Source organism: Oncorhynchus mykiss, chromosome 19, assembly GCF_057628025.1.
Source record: "Oncorhynchus mykiss isolate SJ-2025 chromosome 19, ASM5762802v1, whole genome shotgun sequence".
NCBI classification, from domain to species: Eukaryota; Metazoa; Chordata; class Actinopteri; order Salmoniformes; family Salmonidae; genus Oncorhynchus; species Oncorhynchus mykiss.
In genome coordinates, this window is record NC_143040.1 from 20,207,325 (window position 1) to 20,232,564 (window position 25,240).

The 25,240-nt window shown below is 43.3% G+C and overlaps 1 protein-coding gene across 10 annotated transcripts in view; it reads right to left on the bottom strand.

Annotated features, from left to right (window-relative positions):
• LOC110497375 (lipopolysaccharide-responsive and beige-like anchor protein) overlaps positions 1-25,240 on the bottom strand; it is a 319,123-nt gene that overhangs the window by 5,461 nt on the left and 288,422 nt on the right. For all 10 annotated transcript variants that reach the window (XM_090210434.1, XM_090210433.1, XM_036954299.2 and 7 more), the window contains 3 exons: positions 15,393-15,560; positions 4,806-4,907; positions 4,337-4,533 (listed from right to left, as the gene is read on the bottom strand). In XM_090210434.1, coding sequence (XP_090066560.1) covers positions 4,337-4,533; positions 4,806-4,907; positions 15,393-15,560 — 467 coding nt within the window. The remainder of the gene's footprint in view (positions 1-4,336; positions 4,534-4,805; positions 4,908-15,392; positions 15,561-25,240) is intronic.

Genomic DNA, 25,240 nt, shown 5'->3' on the forward strand with positions numbered 1-25,240 from the left:
CATCGTAATCTGTTGCTGTGTTGTGGCTTTACATCTATATCATGGATCGAGAGTTATACAGTGCCTTGCGAAAGTATTCGGCCCCCTTGAACTTTGCGACCTTTTGCCACATTTCAGGCTTCAAACAAAGATATAAAACTGTATTTTTTTTGTGAAGAATCAACAACAAGTGGGACACAATCATGAAGTGGAACGACATTTATTGTATATTTCAAACTTTTTTAACAAATCAAAAACTGAAAAATTGGGCGTGCAAAATTATTCAGCCCCCTTAAGTTAATACTTTGTTGCGCCACCTTTTGCTGCGATTACAGCTGTAAGTCACTTGGGGTATGTCTCTATCAGTTTTGCACATCGAGAGACTGACATTTTTTCCCATTCCTCCTTGCAAAACAGCTCGAGCTCAGTGAGGTTGGATGGAGAGCATTTGTGAACAGCAGTTTTCAGTTCTTTCCACAGATTCTCGATTGGATTCAGGTCTGGACTTTGACTTGGCCATTCTAACACCAGGATATGTTTATTTTTGAACCATTCCCTTGTAGATTTTGCTTTATGTTTTGGATCATTGTCTTTTTGGAAGACAAATCTCCGTCCCAGTTTCAGGTCTTTTGCAGACTCCATCAGGTTTTCTTCCAGAATGGTCCTGTATTTGGCTCCATCCATCTTCCCATCAATTTTAACCATATTCCCTGTCCCTGCTGAAGAAAAGCAGGCCCAAACCATGATGCTGCCACCACCATGTTTGACAGTGGGGATGGTGTGTTCAGGGTGATGAGCTGTGTTGCTTTTACGCCAAACATAACGTTTTGCATTGTTGCCAAAAAGTTCAATTTTGGTTTCATCTGACCAGAGCACCTTTTTCCACATGTTTGGTGTGTCTCCCAGGTGGCTTGTGGCAAACTTTAAACGACACTTTTTATGGATATCTTTAAGAAATGGCTTTCTTCTTGCCACTCTTCCATAAAGGCCAGATTTGTGCAATATACGACTGATTGTTGTCCTATGGACAGAGTCTCCCACCTCAGCTGTAGATCTCTGCAGTTCATCCAGAGTGATCATGGGCCTCTTGAGCTGAAAGTTTAGAGGGACGGCCAGGTCTTGGTAGATTTGCAGTGGTCTGATACTCCTTCCATTTCAATATTATCGCTTGCACAGTGCTCCTTGGGATGTTTAAAGCTTGGGAAATCTTTTTGTATCCAAATCCGGCTTTAAACTTCTTCACAACAGTATCTCGGACCTGCCTGGTGTGTTCCTTGTTCTTCATGATGCTCTCTGCGCTTTTAACGGACCTCTGAGACTATCACAGTGCAGGTGCATTTATACGGAGACTTGATTGCACACAGGTGGATTGTATTTATCATCATTAGTCATTTAGGTCAACATTGGATCATTCAGGGATCCTCACTGAACTTCTGGAGAGAGTTTGCTGCACTGAAAGTAAAGGGGCTGAATAATTTTGCACGCCCAATTTTTCAGTTTTTGATTTGTTAAAAACGTTTGAAATATCCAATAAATGTCGTTCCACTTCATGATTGTGTCCCACTTGTTGTCGATTCTTCACAAAAAAATACAGTTTTATATCTTTATGTTTGAAGCCTGAAATGTGGCAAAAGGTCGCAAAGTTCAAGGGGCCCGAATACTTTCGCAAGGCACTGTATGTCTAACACAGAGGGTGTTTTTTTAATGGAAGCCATAATCCAGGTGGAGTTGGGCATTCCCCAGGGCAGCTGTCTAGGGCCCTTACTTGTTATAATCTTTACTAATTACCTGGCACTGGCTCTGAGTAAAGCTTGTGTGTCTATGTATGCTGATGACTCAACATTCTACACATCAGCTACTACAGCAAGTGAAATCACTGCAGCATTTAACAAAGAGCTGCAGTCAGTTTATAATGGGTGGCAAGTAATAAGTTAGTCCTAAATACTTTTTAAAAAAACATTGTATTTGGGACAAATCATTCACTAAACCCTGAACTAAATCTTGTAATGAATAATGTGGAAATTTAGAAAATTGAGGAGACTAAACTGCTTGGTGTAACCCTGGATTGTAAACTGACATGGTCCAAAGATATTGATGCAGTGGTAGCTAAGATGGGGAGAGATCTATCTGTAATAAAGTGTTGCTCTGCTTCTTGGCATCGCTATCAACAAAAGTTCTACAGGCACTAGTTTTGTCACACCTGGACTACTGCCCAGTCATACAGGCAAGTGACACAAAGAGGGACATAGGCACATTACAGTTGGCCCAGAATAGAGCAGCATGCCTTGCCCTTAAATGTACACAGAGACATCAATGACATACATGTCAATCTCTCCCAGCTCAAAGTAGACGAAAGATTGACTACATCACTACTTTCCTTTGTGAGAGGTATTGACATGTTGAAAGCACCGAGCTGTATGTTCAAACGAATAGCACAGAGCTCAGACACCCATGCATACTCCACAAAACATGCCACCAGGGGTCTCTTCACAGTCCCCAAGTTCAAAACGAACTCAGGACCTAATGGGGATCCATAATAAATACCAATACAAATATAGGCTCCAGTTATTAACATGCCCAGTCACACACACACAGTCACATTCACGCTGCATGCACACATAAGCACTTGTGCACCCACACACATAAAAATGTACACACACACACACAGTCTGGGACAAGACTACTGTAAGGGGACACCTTGGGCCAGGACAAACATTTATTTATCCCGGAGTCCTGCTGTGTGGTGGGACGCAGCACTAGCTGAAGATTGATACTGGTGTCTAGTGCAGTGCATTAAACACCCCGTCCAGGCCTCATACTGAGACGGGGGGGGGCGCTGCTCTCACAGAGCTACCCTGAGATGTGAAGACTGCCCTGATTCTGTCTGACGTGGCAGGAATTTACAACGCCCAGCAGGGGAGAGACGCACAACGGCCCAGGAATGGCTAACGGTTTATGTACATGAAAAGAACGGGCTGGGGAGTACACTACGGGGACCTGGAAAAACCTACAACTGTGTTGGATCAGACAGCAACTAACTGTCTATCAGCGAGTCGTTGTGATCTGATACATAAAGACTAACAGTTTATATATATGAGAAAAGGAGGCTGGCTACACTATTGGCAAAACTGTTGTAGGTAACAAAATAGTGGTGGATAAAAATCGGAAAACTAATCTTCATAACAGCTATTTGGAAGATACTCTGATCTGGATCTCACCAACCTAATCTTCAGTAGAATCTGAAACACTACAGTAGAAACTCATTCTAATCTTCAGTAGAATCTGAAACACTACAGTAGAAACTCATTCTAATCTTCAGTAGAATCTGAAACACTACAGTAGAAACTCATTTTAAAACTTCAGTAGAATCTGAAACACTACAGTAGAAACTCATTTTAAAACTTCAGTAGAATCTGAAACACTACAGTAGAAACTCTGTCTAGAAACTCTAATCTTCTAAGGTCATTCATTTAACAACCTTTCCTATTCAGCAGCATGTGATTTCAATACAATCAACACCAACTCAATACCAGACTTGCTCTGCCAATGAATTCTGATCCAGTCTGCTTATTGGAAACAAATGGGGGGGGGGGGGGGTGTATGTATATAGCTCAGTAATCAGTCTAGATCCTGGTGCTATGGCTATGGCTATGACTGTGACTCGGTGACAGGGGCAGAGTACAGCTGGCTCAAATGGGAAGCAGGTGTGCCTATGAGGGACTGGGTTACATTTCCCAGGCCCATCGGAAACAGGGGGAACGGGAAACTGGCCAAAGAGCGGCGGCCATTTTGTGACACCGTAGCCGTGAGGCAGGAAATGTGAAATGTGGGAATGTGTCGTGTGGTGCCTGAGGGTTGTTAATGGGGCTAGGACTGGGAGAATGTCCGCCCTCCTGCCATGTTGAACCAGCACTAAGACCTGATAGGACTCGACACGGGAGCCCAGGATCAAAGAGACTTGTCTGGACTGGAGGAGAGGAGAGGTTGGAGGAGAAATGGAAGGAAAGAGCCTTTGACCTGCTACTTCCTAGGCTAGAAGTGTGTGTGTGCGTGAGGGGTTTGTAGATGTGTATGCCCTGAGGCAGACAGGCCTCAGACCACGGAGCTGGCCTTTAATCAGAGAGCAGACCACTGGCTTGATGAAGCACAGAAACTTCCCCAGACCAGTAGAATAGAACAGGACAGAGAGAGGCTTGATGAAGCACAGAAACTTCCCCAGACCAGTAGAATAGAACAGGACAGAGAGAGGCTTGATGAAGGTTGAAACGTGTGTACACTAGGCTTTCCAACAAAACATTCAAACCATTAGAAGCTTAATGAAATGACTTTGTCCCTCTATATCAGTGGGTTCCTTTACCCTGATGTTCTCCTCCACCTCCATGTGTCCCAGCAGCTTTCCGTTGATGGAGAAGAAGCAGAAGTGTCCCTTGTCGTAGTAGACTACGGCGTGGCCCTCTGTAGAGGACTGGATGAGACGGGGCTGCACGCAGCCCCCCGGGCCCTCCAGGGTCCGCAGCAGGTCCCCATTCATGGAATGGATCAGACACGGGCCCTCTGTGAGTGGAGGAACATAGAAGTTACTAACCAGGTACTGATTTCCAATGATTCACTCAAGGGTTTTCATCATAATGACATTATAACATGGTCATTTCTTCTTCTTCTAAATCCAAAGCGACTTACAGACGTGTCTACATTGACCGTATGAGGTTGTTCAGTATGAAAGTGTTCACTGTTCTGACATTCATATTGTCAGTGTGACCAAGATCTAAGTTACTTTGAACCCAGTCTATAGCAAGAGGCCTCGCTTCATCCACACACATACTCACCTCTGCAGCCACTGATGACCAGTCCCAGCTCGGCACACACACTGGCGCAGGTCACCTCACAGTCATGACCCGTCAGGATGGCTCTGGGCGTCACAAACTCAGCTGGGGAAAAACACACAAACGCACGCTAGCCAATGGAAATCAGGCGTGGGGATGTTCATTTTATAGCCACTAGAGGGCGGTAAATCCACACAACCATTTTCCTATAAGTCATAATGCCTCTGAATGTGATGCTTGGTATATTCAAAGTGGAAGACCCACTTTATGGTCATGCATTTCACCACACAGAAATGAACATTCAGAAATGAATGCCAACATGTTGTCAGAGTATGTGCTCCGGCTAAAAAAATCAATGCGACGGGGCAGAGTGATTCTGACGAGCTCTCATCATGACAGTGGTTTTAGCCACTGGGTGTGGAGTGGTTGTGAGAATTGGTCCTTATTTAAGAGTGGGTGGCTATGTGGTGGACTCCAACCATCACTGGAACTAGAGCATAGTAGCTGCCATTTATTCTAGAATAATTATTCTCATCAGAATCAGAACATACACTCCTAACTCACCCCCACCCCTCTCAGCAAACAGACAGGACTCTAGTGATACCATCTCCACTCTCTCTCTCTCCAACACTTGTCACTAACAGTCTCCCTCTTCCTTTAATACACTGAACTCCCCCAGAAGAACCTAACCAATTCCAGTTGCCTCCAGACAAGAGACTGGGCTCTGACACCGTCCTTTAGGAGATGAGGAGAAAGAAGTGCCAAAAAGAACAGCCCATCATTCACGTGCGTTGGGCTGAGCCATCAGAGACAAGAGCCCAAACAAGAGTTATGCTCTGGGTTAGCTCCAACCAATCAACACCTGTCCTGCCAATACTGGTACTGCCCAGTGTTGGATATACCACAATGTTGACCACTACATCAGTCAGTGATGAAACTTGTTAAGTAACTACAGCCAACGGACATGCACTGCAGAGTAGACAGAGAAGAAAGAGTCAAACCTTACCCCCCCCCCCCCCTCCCTCCCTCTATCCCTTCCTGCCTCCCTCCCTCTCTCTGAGGGATGGTAAAGTCTGCCTGCCACTTTGTGGTGCTTTACAGGAGCCAGGTTGCTGCACTGATAATATTGGTGTTTAACAGGGGGTCCCAGCTGACCCCTGCTCCCTTTGATGTGAGGTGAGAGGTCATAGGTCATAGTAAAGCTGCTAAAGCACTGTACCACAGTCAGTCCCACACTGCAGTTCATTAGGAGGTCACTATCAGACAGAGGGAGTCTCAACGCCACGTCTCGCACGGTGCCCTGGGTCTTCTCAAACAGAGGAGAGGACGGGGTCAAGTTCAACTACAGCAGGAGACAGACCGACAGACAGCACTTCAAGAAGGAAGTCATAGAAATGGAAAAGCTAGAATGGACATGGTTGTTAAATACCGAATTGTTTTACATGGGAGCCACCTATAGAATATGCTGTTACTTTGCTGAGCCTTGAGGATTGGAACAGCACGTTCTGCGGAGTGATGTTGGAGAGAACATACCTAGGAGATAGCCGACTATGTTCACCATTGATGTGGTAGGGAACACGCCTAGGAGATAGCTGACTATGTTCACCATTGATGTTGTAGAGAACACGCCTAGGAGATAGCTGACTATGTTCACCATTGATGTTGTAGAGAACACACCTAGGAGATAGCTGACTATGTTCACTAGCCCTTTTCCCACTATATAGCCATTGTGCAAATCAACAAGCGTTGGTATAAATTTGAGTATTTTGACAGCACATTTAACAACTTCACGCCGCAATTGAATTAGACTTTGGTTAAGTTTAACTCAATACACATAAATGACTGACTCACTTGACATACAAGCTACACAATTTACAGTAGTATTACAGCAACAACACTAATGGTAAACATTCTAAAATAACATGTATAAAACATCTGTAATTAACATAAATGTCTCAATATTACATGATATAAACCATCTACTTGCAAACAAATATGCTGAGCAAAAACACACTCTCTGAACCATTAATATACCTGCATGTGTCTGCTGGAGTAAAAACACACTCTCTGAACCATTAATATACCTGCATGTGTCTGCTGGAGTAAAAACACACTCTCTGAACCATTAATATACCTGCATGTGTCTGCTGGAGTAAAAACACACTCTCTGAACCATTAATATACCTGCATGTGTCTGCTGGAGTAAAAACACACTCTCTGAACCATTAATATACCTAGTTGTTGCATGTGTCTGCTGGAGTAAAAACACACTCTCTGAACCATTAATATACCTGCATGTGTCTGTTGGAGTAAAAACACACTCTCTGAACCATTAATCCACCTGCATGTGTCTGCTGGAGTAAAAACACACTCTCTGAACCATTAATATACCTAGTTGTTGCATGTGTCTGCTGGAGTAAAAACACACTCTCTGAACCATTAATATACCTGCATGTGTCTGTTGGAGTAAAAACACACTCTCTGAACCATTAATCCACCTGCATGTGTCTGCTGGAGTAAAAACACACTCTCTGAACCATTAATATACCTGCATGTGTCTGCTGGAGTAAAAACACACTCTCTGAACCATTAATATACCTGCATGTGTCTGCTGGAGTAAAAACACACTCTCTGAAACATTAATATACCTGCATGTGTCTGCTGGAGTAAAAACACACTCTCTGAACCATTAATATACCTGCATGTGTCTGCTGGAGTAAAAACACACTCTCTGAACCATTAATATACCTGCATGTGTCTGCTGGAGTAAAAACACTCTCTGAACCATTAATATACCTGCATGTGTCTGTTGGAGTAAAAACACACTCTCTGAACCATTAATATACCTGCATGTGTCTGCTGGAGTAAAAACACACTCTCTGAACCATTAATATACCTGCATGTGTCTGCTGGAGTAAAAACACACTCTCTGAAACATTAATATACCTGCATGTGTCTGCTGGAGTAAAAACACACTCTCTGAAACATTAATATACCTAGTTGTTGCATGTGTCTGCTGGAGTAAAAACACACTCTCTGAACCATTAATATACCTGCATGTGTCTGCTGGAGTAAAAACACACTCTCTGAAACATTAATATACCTAGTTGTTGCATGTGTCTGCTGGAGTAAAAACACACTCTCTGAAACATTAATATACCTAGTTGTTGCATGTGTCTGCTGGAGTAAAAACACAAGTGTGTAAATCTTTAATTAGTGCAGACTCCTCTGATACACTAACTGCCTTCAGCTTGGTGGGTAGTAACCCTAAACACAGTAAAGGCAGAACGTTCTGTACCTCCACTGACCTCCCCTGTAAAGTAAAACGGCTCCTGGTATGATGGACAACCCCTTTAAGTTCATTTCAGTGAAGTATTTTAACGGCTTTTAAAGGCCCAGGCAGGCGCCCTGACGACTTTCCAACTACGTTCCACCATGCTGACACTGTGGCCACACCAGACCAACAGGTCATGATCTCTCCATGTATAGATTTCATTAAGTTAACTGTCAAACACCCTAAACGTCAGAAACGCTGATTTATGCCCTACAACGGCGAGGATTAAAGCGTGATGTGGGATTTTGCCCGTGGAAGATCAATAAAACTGATATATTGGTGTATCGTTTAACCTTTTGAGCTGCTCACCACCATTTGGTTTGCATTAGGCAGACATCTGATTACAATATAATACATAAAACCAACACCGCTAACGTACGTGTGTGTGTACTGAAAAGAGTATCACTTACCTGGGGAAAGAGAAATGTGTGCGTGTGAGTGTGTGTGTGTACTGAGAAGGGTATCATTTACCTGGGGAAAGAGAAATGTGTGTGCGTGTGTGTGTGTGTGTGTACTGAGAAGGGTATCATTTACCTGGGGAAAGAGAAATGTGTGTGCGTGTGTGTGTGTGTGTGTGTACTGAGAAGGGTATCATTTACCTGGGGAAAGATAAATGTGTGTGCGTGTGTGTGTGTGTGTGTACTGAGAAGGGTATCATTTACCTGGGGAAAGAGAAATGTGTGTGCGTGTGTGTGTGTGTGTGTACTGAGAAGGGTATCATTTACCTGGGGAAAGATAAATGTGTGTGTGTGTGTGTACTGAGAAGGATATAATTTACCTGGGGAAAGGAAAATGTGTGTGTGTGTGTGTGTGTGTGTGTGTACTGGGAAGGGTATAATTTGCCTGGGGAAAGATGTGTGTGTGTGTGTACTGAGAAGGTTATCATTTACCTGGGGAAAGATAAACGTGTGTGTGTTTGTGTACTGAGAAGGGTATCATTTACCTGGGTGTGTGTTTGTGTGTGTGTAATGCTTAGAGAGAAAAAATATATATAAAAATATATTTCAGCTGTGGTTCACTGAATGATTATCTATAGGCTACTTCCTAAATGTATCTTTATTAAAAAGTAATGGTTTAAAATGTGGGGGGGACCCATAAACCTGTGTGTTCTACCGTTCAGCCACCAGAGGTCAGTATAGTCTGCAGAATCCCCTCCCACTGTGCATGCTCTCTACTGCTCTTCACTCACTCACAGAGAAGAGTGTACGGATTAGGCACTGATTGTGTGTGTGTGTGTGTGTGTGTGTGTGTGTGTGTGTGTGTGTGTGTGTGTGTTCGTTCGTGCCCTATGGTTAGCAGACCCTAGAGCAACGGAGCATCATATTGGGGGGGTGGGCCAGACTGATTAAAGTACTGCTGCTAAGACTCACTGCTGCACCATGCAGAATCTGGCAGGCTGGAGAATAACAGATGCACACACACTCAGAGACCGAGACAGAGACCGACAGAGAAAGACAGAGACACACTTGATTCACACAAACGACTCTGTACACAACGCAGGCTGGCTCAGGCCGAAGACTAACAGATGCACATACACAGATACAGAGCCTTCAGAAATGTATTTACACTGCTTGACTTTTTCCACATTTTGTTGAGTTATAGATTGAATAAAATGTTTTATCAAATTTTAACAAATGTGTCACAGGTCAACACACAATATCCCATGATGTCAAAGTGGAATTATGTTTATAAACATTTTTACAAATGAAAAGCTGAAATGCCTTGAGTCAATAAGTATTCAAGCCCTTTGTTATGGAAAGCCTAAATTAGTTCAGTAGTAGAAATGCTTAAAAAGTCACAATAAGTTGCACTTAGTGTTAAACATGACTTTTTAAATGACTACATTATCTGTTTCCCACACATAGAATATCTGTAAGGTCCCCCAGTCGAGCAGTATATTTCAAACACAGATTCAACCACAAAGAATAGGAAGGTTTTCCAATGCCTCGCAAATAAGGGCACCTACTATTGGTAGATAAAACTTAAAATTAAAAAGACATTGAATATCCATTCGAGCATGGTGAAGTCACTACAAAGGTGTCCTTTCTAACTCAGATGCCAGAGAGGAAGGAAACAGCTCAGGGATTTCACCATGAGGCCAATGGTGACTTTAAAACAGTTAGAGTTTAATGGCTGTGATAGGAGAAAACTGAGGATGGATCAACAACATTTTTTAAAATGTATTTAACCTTTATTTAACTAGGCAAGTCAGTTAAGAACAAATTCTTATTTTCAATGACAGCCTTGGAACAGTGGGTTAACTGCCTGTTCAGGGGCAGAATGACAGATTTGTACCTTGTCAGCTCGGGGATTTGAACTTGCAACCTTCCGGTTACTAGTCCAACGCTCTAACCACTAGGCTACCCTGCCGCCCCATTGTAGTTACTTCAAGGCACTAAGGTAATACTGCAAAAAATGTGACAAAGCAATTAACTTGAATACAAAGTGTTGTAATGGATTTGCCCCAAACATATTACTGAGTACCACTCTCCATATTTTCCAGCATATTAGTGGCTGCATTATGTTATGGGTATGCTTGTAATCGTTAAGGACTGGAGAGTTTTTCAGGATAGAAAATAAACGCAATGCAGCTAAGCACAGGCAAAATCCTAGAGAAAAACCTGGTTGTTTGCTTTCCACCAGACACCGGGAGATGAATTCACCTTTCAGCAGGACAACAACCTAAAACACAAGTCCAAATAAACACTGGAGTTGCTTACCAAGACGACATTGAATTTTCTTGAGTGGCCGAGATACAGTTTTGACTTATATCTACTTGAAAATCTATGGCAAGACCTGAAAATGGTTGTCTAGCAATGATCAACAACCAACTTGACAAGAGCTTGAAGAATTTTGAAAATAATAAATGGGCAAGTGTTGTGCAATCCAGGTGTGGAAAGCTCTTAGAGACGTACCCAGAAAGACAGCTTCTACAAAGTATTGACTCAGGAGTGTGAATACTTATGTAAATGAGATATTTCTGTATTTCATTTTCAATAACTTTGGTAACATTTCTAAAATCGTGTTTTCTATTTGTCATTATGGGGTATTGAGTGTAGATGGGCAAGAGAAAAATAGATATATTTAAACCATTTTGAATTCAGGCTGTAACACAACAAAAGGTGGAATAAGTCAATGGGTATGAATACTTTCTGAAGGCTCTATACACACACACACACACTTTATACAAACACACACGCTAGATTCACTATTAGACTGTACACCATGCAAACTGGCACTGCCTGAGGCAGGAGAAGAACAACCTACATATCGACACAGATAACCTAGACCTATACCAACTGCCGCATTCAATCAAATCTGCCAACCTTAAAGTCATGCGTAGCCGATGTGGAATTGGGGATTCATAAGGAACACACATCATTTAATGTATGTAGAATGTAATCATCTTTTCTTGCTTGATCTATTTGGTATAAATTAACACAGCCCACAGTATGCATGTTTTATTAATGAAATGTACATTTCTACTGATTGTCCTCAGAGTGATGTAATCATCCATGTGTGAAAAAATAATACATCTAATTATTTATATCATTTAGAATTAACCGAATATGCGGCCCAATGGTAATTTACACCTCGGAAACAAGGAATACCTCGACTGCTAAATCACCAAATAGCAGCCAAATCTGTAAAATAGCAGCCAAATCTGTAAATAGCAGCCAAAATCTGTAAAATAGCAGCCAAAATCTGTAAAATAGCAGCCAAATCTGTAAATAGCAGCCAACATCTGTAAAATAGCAGCCAAAATCTGTAAAATAGCAGCCAAATCTGTAAATAGCAGCCAAATCTGTAAATAGCAGCCAAAATCTGTAAAATAGCAGCCAAATCTGTAAAATAGCAGCAACATCTGTAAAATAGCAGTCAAATCTGTAAAATAGCAGCTAAATCTATGAAATAGGAGCCAAATCTGTAAAATAGCAGCCAAATCTGTAAAATAGCAGCCAAATCTGTAAAATAGCAGCCAAATCTGTAAAATAGCAGCCACATCTGTAAAATAGCAGTCAAATCTGTAAAATAGCAGCAACATCTGTAAAATAGCAGTCAAATCTGTAAAATAGCAGCCACATCTGTAAAATAGCAGCTAAATCTATGAAATAGGAGCCAAATCTGTAAAATAGCAGCCAAATCTGTAAAATAGCAGCCAAATCTGTAAAATAGCAGCCAAATCTGTAAAATAGCAGTCAAATCTGTAAATAGCAGTCAAATCTGTAAAATAGCAGTCAAATCTGTAAAATAGCAGCCAAATCTGTAAAATAGCAGTCAAATCTGTAAAATAGCAGCAACATCTGTAAAATAGCAGTCAAATCTGTAAAATAGCAGCCACATCTGTAAAATAGCAGTCAAATCTGTAAAATAGCAGCAACATCTGTAAAATAGCAGTCAAATCTGTAAAATAGCAGCCACATCTGTAAAATAGCAGTCAAATCTGTAAAATAGCAGCAACATCTGTAAAATAGCAGCCAAATCTGTAAAATAGCAGCCAAATCTGTAAATAGCAGCCAAATCTGTAAAATAGCAGCAAAATCTGTAAAATAGCAGCCAAATCTGTAAAAATAGCAGCCAAAATCTGTAAAATAGCAGCCAAATCTGTAAAATAGCAGCCAAATCTGTAAAATAGCAGCCAAATCTGTAAATAGCAGCAACATCTGTAAAATAGCAGCCAAATCTGTAAAATAGCAGCCAAATCTGTAAAATAGCAGCCAAATCTGTAAATAGCAGCCAAATCTGTAAAATAGCAGCCAAATCTGTAAATAGCAGCCAAATCTGTAAAATAGCAGCCAAATCTGTAAATAGCAGCCAAATCTGTAAAATAGCAGCCAAATCTGTAAAATAGCAGCCAAATCTGTAAAATAGCAGCCAAATCTGTAAAATAGCAGCAACATCTGTAAAATAGCAGTCAAATCTGTAAAATAGCAGCCAAATCTGTAAATAGCAGCCAAATCTGTAAAATAGCAGCCACATCTGTAAAATAGGAGCCAAATCTGTAAATAGCAGTCAAATCTGTAAAATAGCAGCCAAATCTGTAAAATAGCAGCCAAATCTGTAAAATAGGAGCCAAATCTGTAAATAGCAGCCAAATCTGTAAAATAGCAGCCAAATCTGTAAATAGCAGCCAAATCTGTAAAATAGCAGTCAAATCTGTAAAATAGCAGCCAAATCTGTAAAATAGCAGTCAAATCTGTAAAATAGCAGCAACATCTGTAAAATAGCAGTCAAATCTGTAAAATAGCAGCCACATCTGTAAAATAGCAGTCAAATCTGTAAAATAGCAGCAACATCTGTAAAATAGCAGTCAAATCTGTAAAATAGCAGCCACATCTGTAAAATAGCAGTCAAATCTGTAAAATAGCAGCAACATCTGTAAAATAGCAGCCAAATCTGTAAAATAGCAGCCAAATCTGTAAATAGCAGCCAAATCTGTAAAATAGCAGCAAAATCTGTAAAATAGCAGCCAAATCTGTAAAATAGCAGCCAAATCTGTAAAATAGCAGCCAAAATCTGTAAAATAGCAGCCAAATCTGTAAAATAGCAGCCAAATCTGTAAAATAGCAGCCAAATCTGTAAATAGCAGCAACATCTGTAAAATAGCAGCCAAATCTGTAAAATAGCAGCCAAATCTGTAAAATAGCAGCCAAATCTGTAAATAGCAGCCAAATCTGTAAAATAGCAGCCAAATCTGTAAATAGCAGCCAAATCTGTAAAATAGCAGCCAAATCTGTAAATAGCAGCCAAATCTGTAAAATAGCAGCCAAATCTGTAAAATAGCAGCCAAATCTGTAAAATAGCAGCCAAATCTGTAAAATAGCAGCAACATCTGTAAAATAGCAGTCAAATCTGTAAAATAGCAGCCAAATCTGTAAATAGCAGCCAAATCTGTAAAATAGCAGCCACATCTGTAAAATAGGAGCCAAATCTGTAAATAGCAGTCAAATCTGTAAAATAGCAGCCAAATCTGTAAAATAGCAGCCAAATCTGTAAAATAGGAGCCAAATCTGTAAATAGCAGCCAAATCTGTAAAATAGCAGCCAAATCTGTAAATAGCAGCCAAATCTGTAAAATAGCAGCCACATCTGTAAAATAGCAGCCAAATCTGTAAAATAGCAGCCAAATCTGTAAAATAGCAGCCAAATCTGTAAAATAGCAGCCAAATCTGTAAAATAGGAGCCAAATCTGTAAAATAGCAGCCAAAATCTGTGAAAAGCAGCCAAAATCTGTAAAATAGCAGTCAAATCTGTAAAATAGCAGCCAAATCTATGAAATAGGAGCCAAATCTATAAAATAGCAGCCAAATCTGTAAAATAGCAGCCAAAATCAAAAGTCTGTATTTTGTAACTTAAGCAACATGCCCACCTTCCCCGTAGTCCTGTACCACACTTTTGGTTCATTTTAGTTTTAGAAACACGTCTTGGTAAATTCCACTCATGGTGGGAAAGACTGCGACATCCACATCCAAAACACCAGATGTGGTCAGTGACACGCTGTCATCTAACGTTACGTGTTCCAGATCAACAACCGATGCATCTTATTAACCAAATCACAATTTGTCATAAATTGCAGTCCATTTGTAGCAGAGCACTTAACGGGATGTAAGGGTCACTAAAGCCAGCCAAATTAGTACCATGGAGGCAGTGACTCTCACTGCTCTGTGCTGTGTTTAGTCCTTTGATCATCACGGTCCGTGTCATATGTCACGGTAAGAGTAAGGGCTGTAAGGGGCGGCCCCCAACGGTAACGTTTTGCACTTCTCATGACTGTTCTAACCCCGCATCAGATGGAAGGTGGTGGGCTTTCATGTGACTAGTGACCCCAACGTCACATTTACCGTCTCTAAGTGGTCCTCGGACTATCACTTTCACACACACACACACACACAACACACAACACACACACTATAGAGAGAGAGCCAATTTCTTGACCACAGTCAGTTCCCTAAAATCCAATCTGTGTCTAGGAGACGTCGTGTGGTCAGATGAAACAAATTGTTACTTTACAGACTGGGGCCGTAAATACAGTCAGACCTGTCTCTGAGAGAGAGGGTTCTGGGCTACAGTGTGGTACTTTACACAGGCAGCCCTATTCTGACTGTTTTCCCAATTATTGGTAAAAGAGCTGATCTGATTGGTCAAAAGACCAATTAGTAAGAGAAAAAAAATCAGAATTGGGCTGCCTGTGTAAACGCAGACTCACTCTTCATGTTACTGTAGGATTTCCAACCCTAGCATAAGGAGTGTACTCACTTCCGGGGTTCTCTCCGATGCTGCTGTGTTTTCCATTCCAGTACCAGAGCAGTAACGTGGCGTCTCTGGAGCCTGATAGGACGTAGCAGTCCCCTCCGATGTACGACTCAGACCTGGCCAGACACGTCACCACGTCACGGTGACCAAACACTATCTGGGTCAGCTTCCCTGGAAACACACACACCATATGAGCCACAGCCCTGATTTTTATTCTAAGTTATGAAATATTAAAATACAGTAGCGATTTATTTTACTGTACTTGATGTACTGTATTTGTCACTTGACATGCAAGCTACACAATTTACAGTAGTATTACAGCAACAACACTAATGGCAAACATTCTAAAATAACATGTATAAAACTGTCATTAACATAGAATGTCTCAATATTCCATCATATAAACCATCTACTTGCAAACAAATGTGATGAGCAAAAAAAAAACTCTCTGAACCATTAATATACCTGCATGTGTCTGCTGGAGTAAAAACACACTCTCTGAACCATTAATATACCTGCATGTGTCTGTTGGAGTAAAAACACACTCTCTGAACCATTAATATACCTGCATGTGTCTGTTGGAGTAAAAAAACACTCTCTGAACCATTAATATACCTAGTTGTTGCATGTGTCTGCTGGAGTAAAAACACACTCTCTGAACCATTAATATACCTGCATGTGTCTGCTGGAGTAAAAACACACTCTCTGAACCATTAATATACCTGCATGTGCCTGTTGGAGTAAAAACACACTCTCTGAACCATTAATATACCTAGTTGTTGCATGTGTCTGCTGGAGTAAAAACACACTCTCTGAACCATTAATATACCTGCATGTGTCTGCTGGAGTAAAAACACACTCTCTGAACCATTAATATACCTGCATGTGCCTGTTGGAGTAAAAACACACTCTCTGAACCATTAATATACCTGCATGTGTCTGTTGGAGTAAAAACACACTCTCTGAACCATTAATATACCTGCATGTGTCTGTTGGAGTAAAAAAACACTCTCTGAACCATTAATATACCTGCATGTGTCTGCTGGAGTAAAAACACACTCTCTGAACCATTAATATACCTGCATGTGTCTGTTGGAGTAAAAAAACACTCTCTGAACCATTAATCTACCTGCATGTGTCTGTTGGAGTAAAAACACACTCTCTGAACCATTAATATACCTGCATGTGTCTGTTGGAGTAAAAACACTCTGAACCATTAATATACCTGCATGTGTCTGTTGGAGAAAAAACACACTCTCTGAACCATTAATATACCTGCATGTGTCTGTTGGAGTAAAAACACTCTGAACCATTAATATACCTGCATGTGTCTGTTGGAGAAAAAACACACTCTCTGAACCATTAATATACCTGCATGTGTCTGCTGGAGTAAAAACACACTCTCTGAACCATTAATATACCTGCATGTGTCTGTTGGAGTAAAAAAACACTCTCTGAACCATTAATATACCTGCATGTGTCTGTTGGAGAAAAAACACACTCTCTGAACCATTAATATACCTGCATGTGTCTGCTGGAGTAAAAACACACTCTCTGAACCATTAATATACCTGCATGTGTCTGCTGGAGTAAAAACACACTCTCTGAACCATTAATATACCTGCATGTGTCTGCTGGAGTAAAAACACACTCTCTGAACCATTAATATACCTGCATGTGCCTGATGGAGTAAAAACACACTCTCTGAACCATTAATATACCTGCATGTGCCTGATGGAGTAAAAACACACTCTCTGAAACATTAATATACCTGCATGTGTCTGCTGGAGTAAAAACACACTCTCTGAAACATTAATATACCTGCATGTGTCTGCTGGAGTAAAAACACACTCTCTGAACCATTAATATACCTGCATGTGTCTGTTGGAGAAAAAACACACTCTCTGAAACATTAATATACCTGCATGTGTCTGTTGGAGAAAAAACACACTCTCTGAACCATTAATATACCTGCATGTGTCTGTTGGAGTAAAAACACACTCTCTGAACCATTAATATACCTGCATGTGTCTGCTGGAGTAAAAACACACTCTCTGAACCATTAATATACCTGCATGTGTCTGTTGGAGAAAAAACACACTCTCTGAACCATTAATATACCTGCATGTGCCTGTTGGAGTAAAAACACACTCTCTGAACCATTAATATACCTGCATGTGTCTGCTGGAGTAAAAACACACTCTCTGAACCATTAATATACCTGCATGTGTCTGTTGGAGTAAAAACACACTCTCTGAACCATTAATATACCTGCATGTGCCTGATGGAGTAAAAACACACTCTCTGAACCATTAATATACCTGCATGTGCCTGATGGAGTAAAAACACACTCTCTGAAACATTAATATACCTGCATGTGTCTGCTGGAGTAAAAACACACTCTCTGAACCATTAATATACCTGCATGTGTCTGCTGGAGTAAAAACGCACTCTCTGAAACATTAATATACCTGCATGTGTCTGTTGGAGTAAAAACACACTCTCTGAAACATTAATATACCTGCATGTGCCTGCTGGAGTAAAAACACTCTGAACCATTAATATACCTGCATGTGTCTGTTGGAGTAAAAACACACTCTCTGAAACACTAATATACCTGCATGTGTCTGCTGGAGTAAAAACACACTCTCTGAAACATTAATATACCTGCATGTGTCTGTTGGAGTAAAAACACACTCTCTGAAACACTAATATACCTGCATGTGTCTGCTGGAGTAAAAACACACTCTCTGAAACATTAATATACCTAGTTGTTGCATGTGTCTGTTGGAGTAAAAACACACTCTCTGAAACATTAATATACCTAGTTGTTGCATGTGTCTGTTGGAGTAAAAACACACTCTCTGAACCATTAATATACCTGCATGTACCTGCTGTCTTAACTACTGTACACCTTCCAGATGAGCTCACAGCCTCACACTGATGTTCAAAGAAGTGTAAATATTTTCTCTTGGTGTTTGTGTGTGCACGTGTGTAATTGCTGTCAGATTGCAGGCCCATAGTAACAGCACCACGGCTGTCTAACAGGCCGTACCCTCGTCATACTGTGACCTCTACAGTCAGTCAGTGAATATTTATCTAGTATTGCAGACACACTTCGCTGTTCTGTAACCCAGGGTGCATTGCTGTCTGGGTGTCAGCTTCACTGTCTGTTTCATAATGACCTTTTATCTGGATAAAGAGAGGGATAATTGTGTGTGTGTCCACGTGTGCAGTCTGGCTCAGCTTCTTACAGACACAGTTAACCAAGACATCATAGCTATGTAATATTAAAAATGTCTGACAGTTCATATATACACTAGAAAATAATTATAGATTCCTAATTATGGATTCATTTCTGCACAGTGCAGGAACTATGCCAAATCTAAGACTTCATTCTAAGTGGGTATGTGGGTAACGTGACGTGGGTGTTACAGGTTTTAAGTATCTCAAAAATTCTCAAATTGATTGTGAAACTCAACAAAGTCACTCGCAGATGATTTGAACATGAGGCGAAACAATGCTAATATCAGTCCCATGGATGAATGGTATTTGTGCCACAAATGCTAATACATAAGTATGGAATGGTGTTATACCTTGTCTATAGACCGTTTTCAGGGTAAGGACACCAATATGTAATTTGGGCGAACTATCCCTTTAAATACACCCCCACCCACTTCAATTTCAGATTACATTCAATCAACAGGGCACTATGAGCAAGGTGGGGAGGGAGGAGAGTGTCGCTGTTTCCAAATCAAGTGTTGTAAATTGATCAAATCAGTCCTATTCTTTAACCTGGGGGGGCGACGGGGAGCGGGACAGCAGCTGTTGAACGCGTGTAAGATTAAAACCGTGTTTGTGTTCCGGCCGCACACCCCTGAGACAGACACACAATGGTCTCTCTCTTCCCCGACCCTCTCCCCCCCCCCCCTTTACAGGAGATGGGGAGATAGAGAGCTTCTGCCTTTCAAAATTGAATCACAGGCCTTTTGTAGATCTCCAGAGTGGTTCTGAATGGGGTTGTAGATGAGAAGTGGGGGAAAGAGATGGAGCCGGAATATATAGAGACGTATCCGGGATATATAGAGACGGATCCGGGATATATAGAGACGGAGCTGGGATATATAGAGATGGAGCCGGTATATATAGAGACGGAGCTGGGATATATAGAGACGGAGCCGGGATATATAGAGACGGAGCCAGGATATATAGAGACGGAGCCGGGATACATAGAGACGGAGCCGGGATACATAGAGACGGAGCCGGGATACATAGAGACGGAGCTGGGATATATAGAGACGGAGCTGGGATATATAGAGACGGAGCCGGGATATATAGAGACGGAGCCGGGATATATAGAGACGGAGCAGGGATATAGAGACGGAGCCGGGATATAGAGATGGAGCCGGGATATATAGAGACGGAGCCGGGATATATAGAGACGGAGCCGGGAAATATAGAATATATAGAGATGGAGCCGGGATATATAGAGACGGAGCGGGGATATATAGAATATATAGAGACGGAGCCGGGATATATAGTGACGGAGCCGGGATATTTAGAGACGGAGCCGGGATATTTAGAGACGGAGCCGGGATATATAGTGACGGAGCCGGGATATATAGAGACGGAGCCGGGATATATAGAGACGGAGCCGGGATATATAGAGACGGAGCCGGGATATATAGAGACGGAGCCGGGATATATAGAGACGGAGCCGGGATATATAGAGACGGAGCCGGGATATATAGAGACGGAGCCGGGATATAGAGATGGAGCCGGGATATATAGAGACGGAGCCGGGATATATAGAGACGGAGCCGGGAAATATAGAATATATAGAGATGGAGCCGGGATATATAGAGACGGAGCGGGGATATATAGAATATATAGAGACGGAGCCGGGATATATAGTGACGGAGCCGGGATATTTAGAGACGGAGCCGGGATATTTAGAGACGGAGCCGGGATATATAGTGACGGAGCCGGGATATATAGAGACGGAGCCGGGATATATAGAGACGGAGCCGGGATATATAGAGACGGAGCCGGGATATATAGAGACGGAGCCGGGATATATAGAGACGGAGCCGGGATATATAGAGACGGAGCCGGGATATATAGAGACGGAGCCGGGATATATAGAGACGGAGCCGGGATATATAGAGACGGAGCCGGGATATATAGAGACGGAGCCGGGATATATAGAGACGGAGCCGGGATATATAGAGACGGAGCCGGGATATATAGAGACGGAGCCGGGATAAATAGAGACGGAGCCGGGATATATAGAGACGGAGCCGGGATAAATAGAGACGGAGCCGGGGTATATAGAGACGGAGCCAGGATATATAGAGACGGAGCCGGGAAATATAGAGACGGAGCCGGGGTATATAGAGACGGAGCCAGGATATATAGAGACGGAGCCAGGATATATAGAGACGGAGCCAGGATATATAGAGACGGAGCCGGGGTATATAGAGACGGAGCTGGGATATATAGAGACGGAGCCGGGATACATAGAGACGGAGCTGGGGTATATAGAGACGGAGCCAGGATATATAGAGACGGAGCCGGGATATATAGAGACGGAGCTGGGGTATATAGAGACGGAGCCGGGATATAGAGATGGAGCCGGGATATATAGAGACGGAGCAGGGATATGTAGAGACGGAGCCGGGGTATATAGAGACGGAGCTGGGATATATAGAGACGGAGCCAGGATATATAGAGACGGAGCCGGGATATATAGAGACGGAGCTGGGGTATATAGAGACGGAGCCGGGATATAGAGATGGAGCCGGGATATATAGAGACGGAGCAGGGATATATAGAGACGGAGCCAGGATATATAGAGACGGAGCCGGGATATAGAGATGGAGCCGGGATATATAGAGACGGAGCCAGGATATATAGAGATGGAGCCGGGGTATATAGAGATGGAGCCGGGATATATAGAGACGGAGCCGGGGCATATAGAGACGGAGCCGGGATATAGAGATGGAGCCCGGGATATATAGAGACGGAGCCGGGATATATAGAGACGGAGCCGGGATATATAGAGATGGAGCCGGGATATATAGAATATATAGAGACGGAGCCGGGATATATAGAGATGGAGCCGGCATATATAGAATATATAGAGACGGAGCTGGGATATATAGAGACGGAGCCGGGATACATAGAGACGGAGCCGGGGTATATAGAGACGGAGCTGGGATATATAGAGACGGAGCCGGGATATAGAGAGACGGAGCCGGGATATATAGAGACGGAGCTGGGATATATAGAGACGGAGCAGGGATATATAGAGATGGAGCAGGGATATATAGAGACGGAGCAGGGATATATAGAGACGGAGCTGGGATATATAGAGACGGAGCAGGGATATATAGAGACGGAGCAGGGATATATAGAGACGGAGCTGGGATAAATAGAGACGGAGCTGGGATATATAGAGACGGAGCTGGGATATATAGAGACGGAGCAGGGATATATAGAGACGGAGCTGGGATATATAGAGACGGAGCAGGGATATATAGAGACGGAGCAGGGATATATAGAGACGGAGCTGGGATATATAGAGACGAAGCCGGGGTATATAGAGACGGAGCAGGGATACATAGAGACGGAGCCGGGATACATAGAGACGGAGCCGGGATACATAGAGACGGAGCAGGGATATATAGAGACGGAGCCGGGATACAGAGAGACGGAGCTGGGATAAATAGAGACGGAGCCGGGATACATAGAGACGGAGCAGGGATATATAGAGACGGAGCCGGGATACAGAGAGAAGGAGCTGGGATAAATAGAGACGGAGCCGGGATATATAGAGACGGAGCCGGGATATATAGAGACGGAGCCGGGATACATAGAGACGGAGCCGGGATATATAGAGACGGAGCCGGGGTATATAGAGACGGAGCCGGGAGACAGAGACGGAGCCGGGAGACAGAGACGTAGCCGGGAGACAGAGACGTAGCCGACAGAGATGGCCGCCTCGCTTCGCGTTCCTAGGAAACTATGCAGTGTTTTGTTTTTTTACGTGTTATTTCTTACATTAGTACACCAGGTCATCTTAGGTTTCATTACATACAGTCGAGAAGAACTACTGAATAGAAGATCAGCGTCAACTCACCATCAGTACGACCAAGAATATGTTTTTCGCGACGCGGAACCTGTGTTCTGCCTTTCACCCAGGACAACGGAATGGATCCCATGCAGTGACCCAAAAAAACGACTCCGAAAAACAGGGAAACGAGGCGGTCTTCTGGTCAGACTCCGGAGACGGGCACATCGTGCACCACTCCCTAGCATTCTTCTCGCCAATGTCCAGTCTCTTGACAACAAGGTTGATGAAATCCGAGCAAGGGTAGCATTCCAGAGGGACATCAGAGACTGTAACGTTCTTTGCTTCACGGAAACATGGCTCACTGGAGAGACGCTATCGGAGGCGGTGCAGCCAGCGGGTTTCTCCACGCATCGCGCCGACAGAAACAAACATCTTTCTGGTAAGAAGAGGGGCGGGGGCGTATGCCTTATGGCTAACGAGACATGGTGTGATGAAAGAAACATACAGGAACTCAAATCCTTCTGTTCACCTGATTTAGAATTCCTCACAATCAAATGTAGACCGCATTATCTACCAAGAGAATTCTCTTCGATTATAATCACAGCCGTATATATCCCCCCCCAAGCAGACACATCGATGGCTCTGAACAAACTTTATTTGACTCTTTGCAAACTGGAATCCATTTATCCGGAGGCTGCATTCATTGTAGCTGGGGATTTTAACAAAGCTAATCTGAAAACAAGACTCCCTAAATTTTATCAGCATATCGATTGCGCAACCAGGGGTGGAAAAACCTTGGATCATTGTTACTCTAACTTCCGCGACGCATATAAGGCCCTGCCCCGCCCTCCTTTCGGAAAAGCTGACCACGACTCCATTTTGTTGATCCCTGCCTACAGACAGAAACTAAAACAAGAGGCTCCCGCGCTGAGGTCTGTCCAACGCTGGTCCGACCAAGCTGACTCCACACTCCAAGACTGCTTCCATCACGTGGACTGGGACATGTTTCGTATTGCGTCAGATAACAATATTGACGAATACGCTGATTCGGTGTAAAAGTTCATTAGAACGTGCGTTGAAGATGTTGTTCCCATAGCAACGATTAAAACATTCCCTAACCAGAAACCGTGGATTGATGGCAGCATTCGCGTGAAACTGAAAGCGCGAACCACTGCTTTTAAATCAGGGCAAGGTGACTGGTAACATGACCGAATACAAACATTGCAGCTATTCCCTCCGCAAGGCTATCAAACAAGCTAAGCGTCAGTACAGAGACAAAGTAGAATCTCAATTCAACGGCTCAGACACAAGAGGCATGTGGCAGGGTCTACAGTCAATCACGGACTACAAGAAGAAATCCAGCCCAGTCACGGACCAGGAAGTCCTGCTCCCAGGCAGACTAAATAACTTTTTTGCCCGCTTTGAGGACAATACAGTGCCACTGACACGGCCTGCAACGAAAACATGCGGACTCTCCTTCACAGCAGCCGAGGTGAGTAAGACATTTAAACGTGTTAACCCTAGCAAGGCTGCAGGCCCAGACGGCATCCCCAGCCGCGCCCTCAGAGCATGCGCAGACCAGCTGGCCGGTGTGTTTACGGACATATTCAATCAATCCCTATACCAGTCTGCTGTTCCCACATGCTTCAAGAGGGCCACCATTGTTCCTGTTCCCAAGAAAGCTAAGGTAACTGAGCTAAACGACTACCGCCCCGTAGCACTCACTTCCGTCATCATGAAGTGCTTTGAGAGACTAGTCAAGACCCACTCCAATTTGCTTACCGCCCAAATAGGTCCACAGACGATGCAATCTCAACCACACTGCACACTGCCCTAACCCATCTGGACAAGAGGAATACCTATGTGAGAATGCTGTTCATCGACTATAGATCGGCATTCAACACCATAGTACCCTCCAAGCTCGTCATCAAGCTCGAGACCCTGGGTCTCGACCCCGCCCTGTGCAACTGGGTACTGGACTTGACACCTGACGGGCCGCCCCCAGGTGGTGAGGGTAGGCAACAACATCTCCACCCCGCTGATCCTCAACACTGGGGCCCCACAAGGGTGCGTTCTGAGCCCTCTCCTGTACTCCCTGTTCACCCACGACTGCGTGGCCACGCACGCCACCAACTCAATCATCAAGTTTGCGGACGACACAACAGTGGTAGGCTTGATTACCAACAACGACGAGGCGGCCTACAGGGAGGAGGTGAGGGCCCTCGGAGTGTGGTGTCAGGAAAATAACCTCACACTCAACGTCAACAAAACTAAGGAGATGATTGTGGACTTCAGGAAACAGCAGAGGGAACACCCAACCTATCCACATCGATGGAACAGTAGTGGAGAGGGAAGCAAGTTTTAAGTTCCTCGGCATACACATCACAGACAAACTGAATTGGTCCACTCACACAGACAGCATCGTGAAGAAGGCGCAGCAGCGCCTCTTCAACCTCAGGAGGCTGAAGAAATTCGGTTTGTCACCAAAAGCACTCACAAACTTCTACAGATGCACAATCGAGAGCATCCTGGCGGGCTGTATCACCGCCTGGTACGGCAACTGCTCCGCCCACAACCGTAAGGCTCTCCAGAGGGTAGTGGTAGCATCACCGGGGGCAAACTACCTGCCCTCCAGGACACCTACACCACCCGATGTTACAGGAAGGCCATAAAGATCATCAAGGACATCAACCACCCGAGCCACTGCCTGTTCACCCCGCTATCATCCAGAAGGCGAGGTCAGTACAGGTGCATCAAAGCTGGGACCGAGAGACTG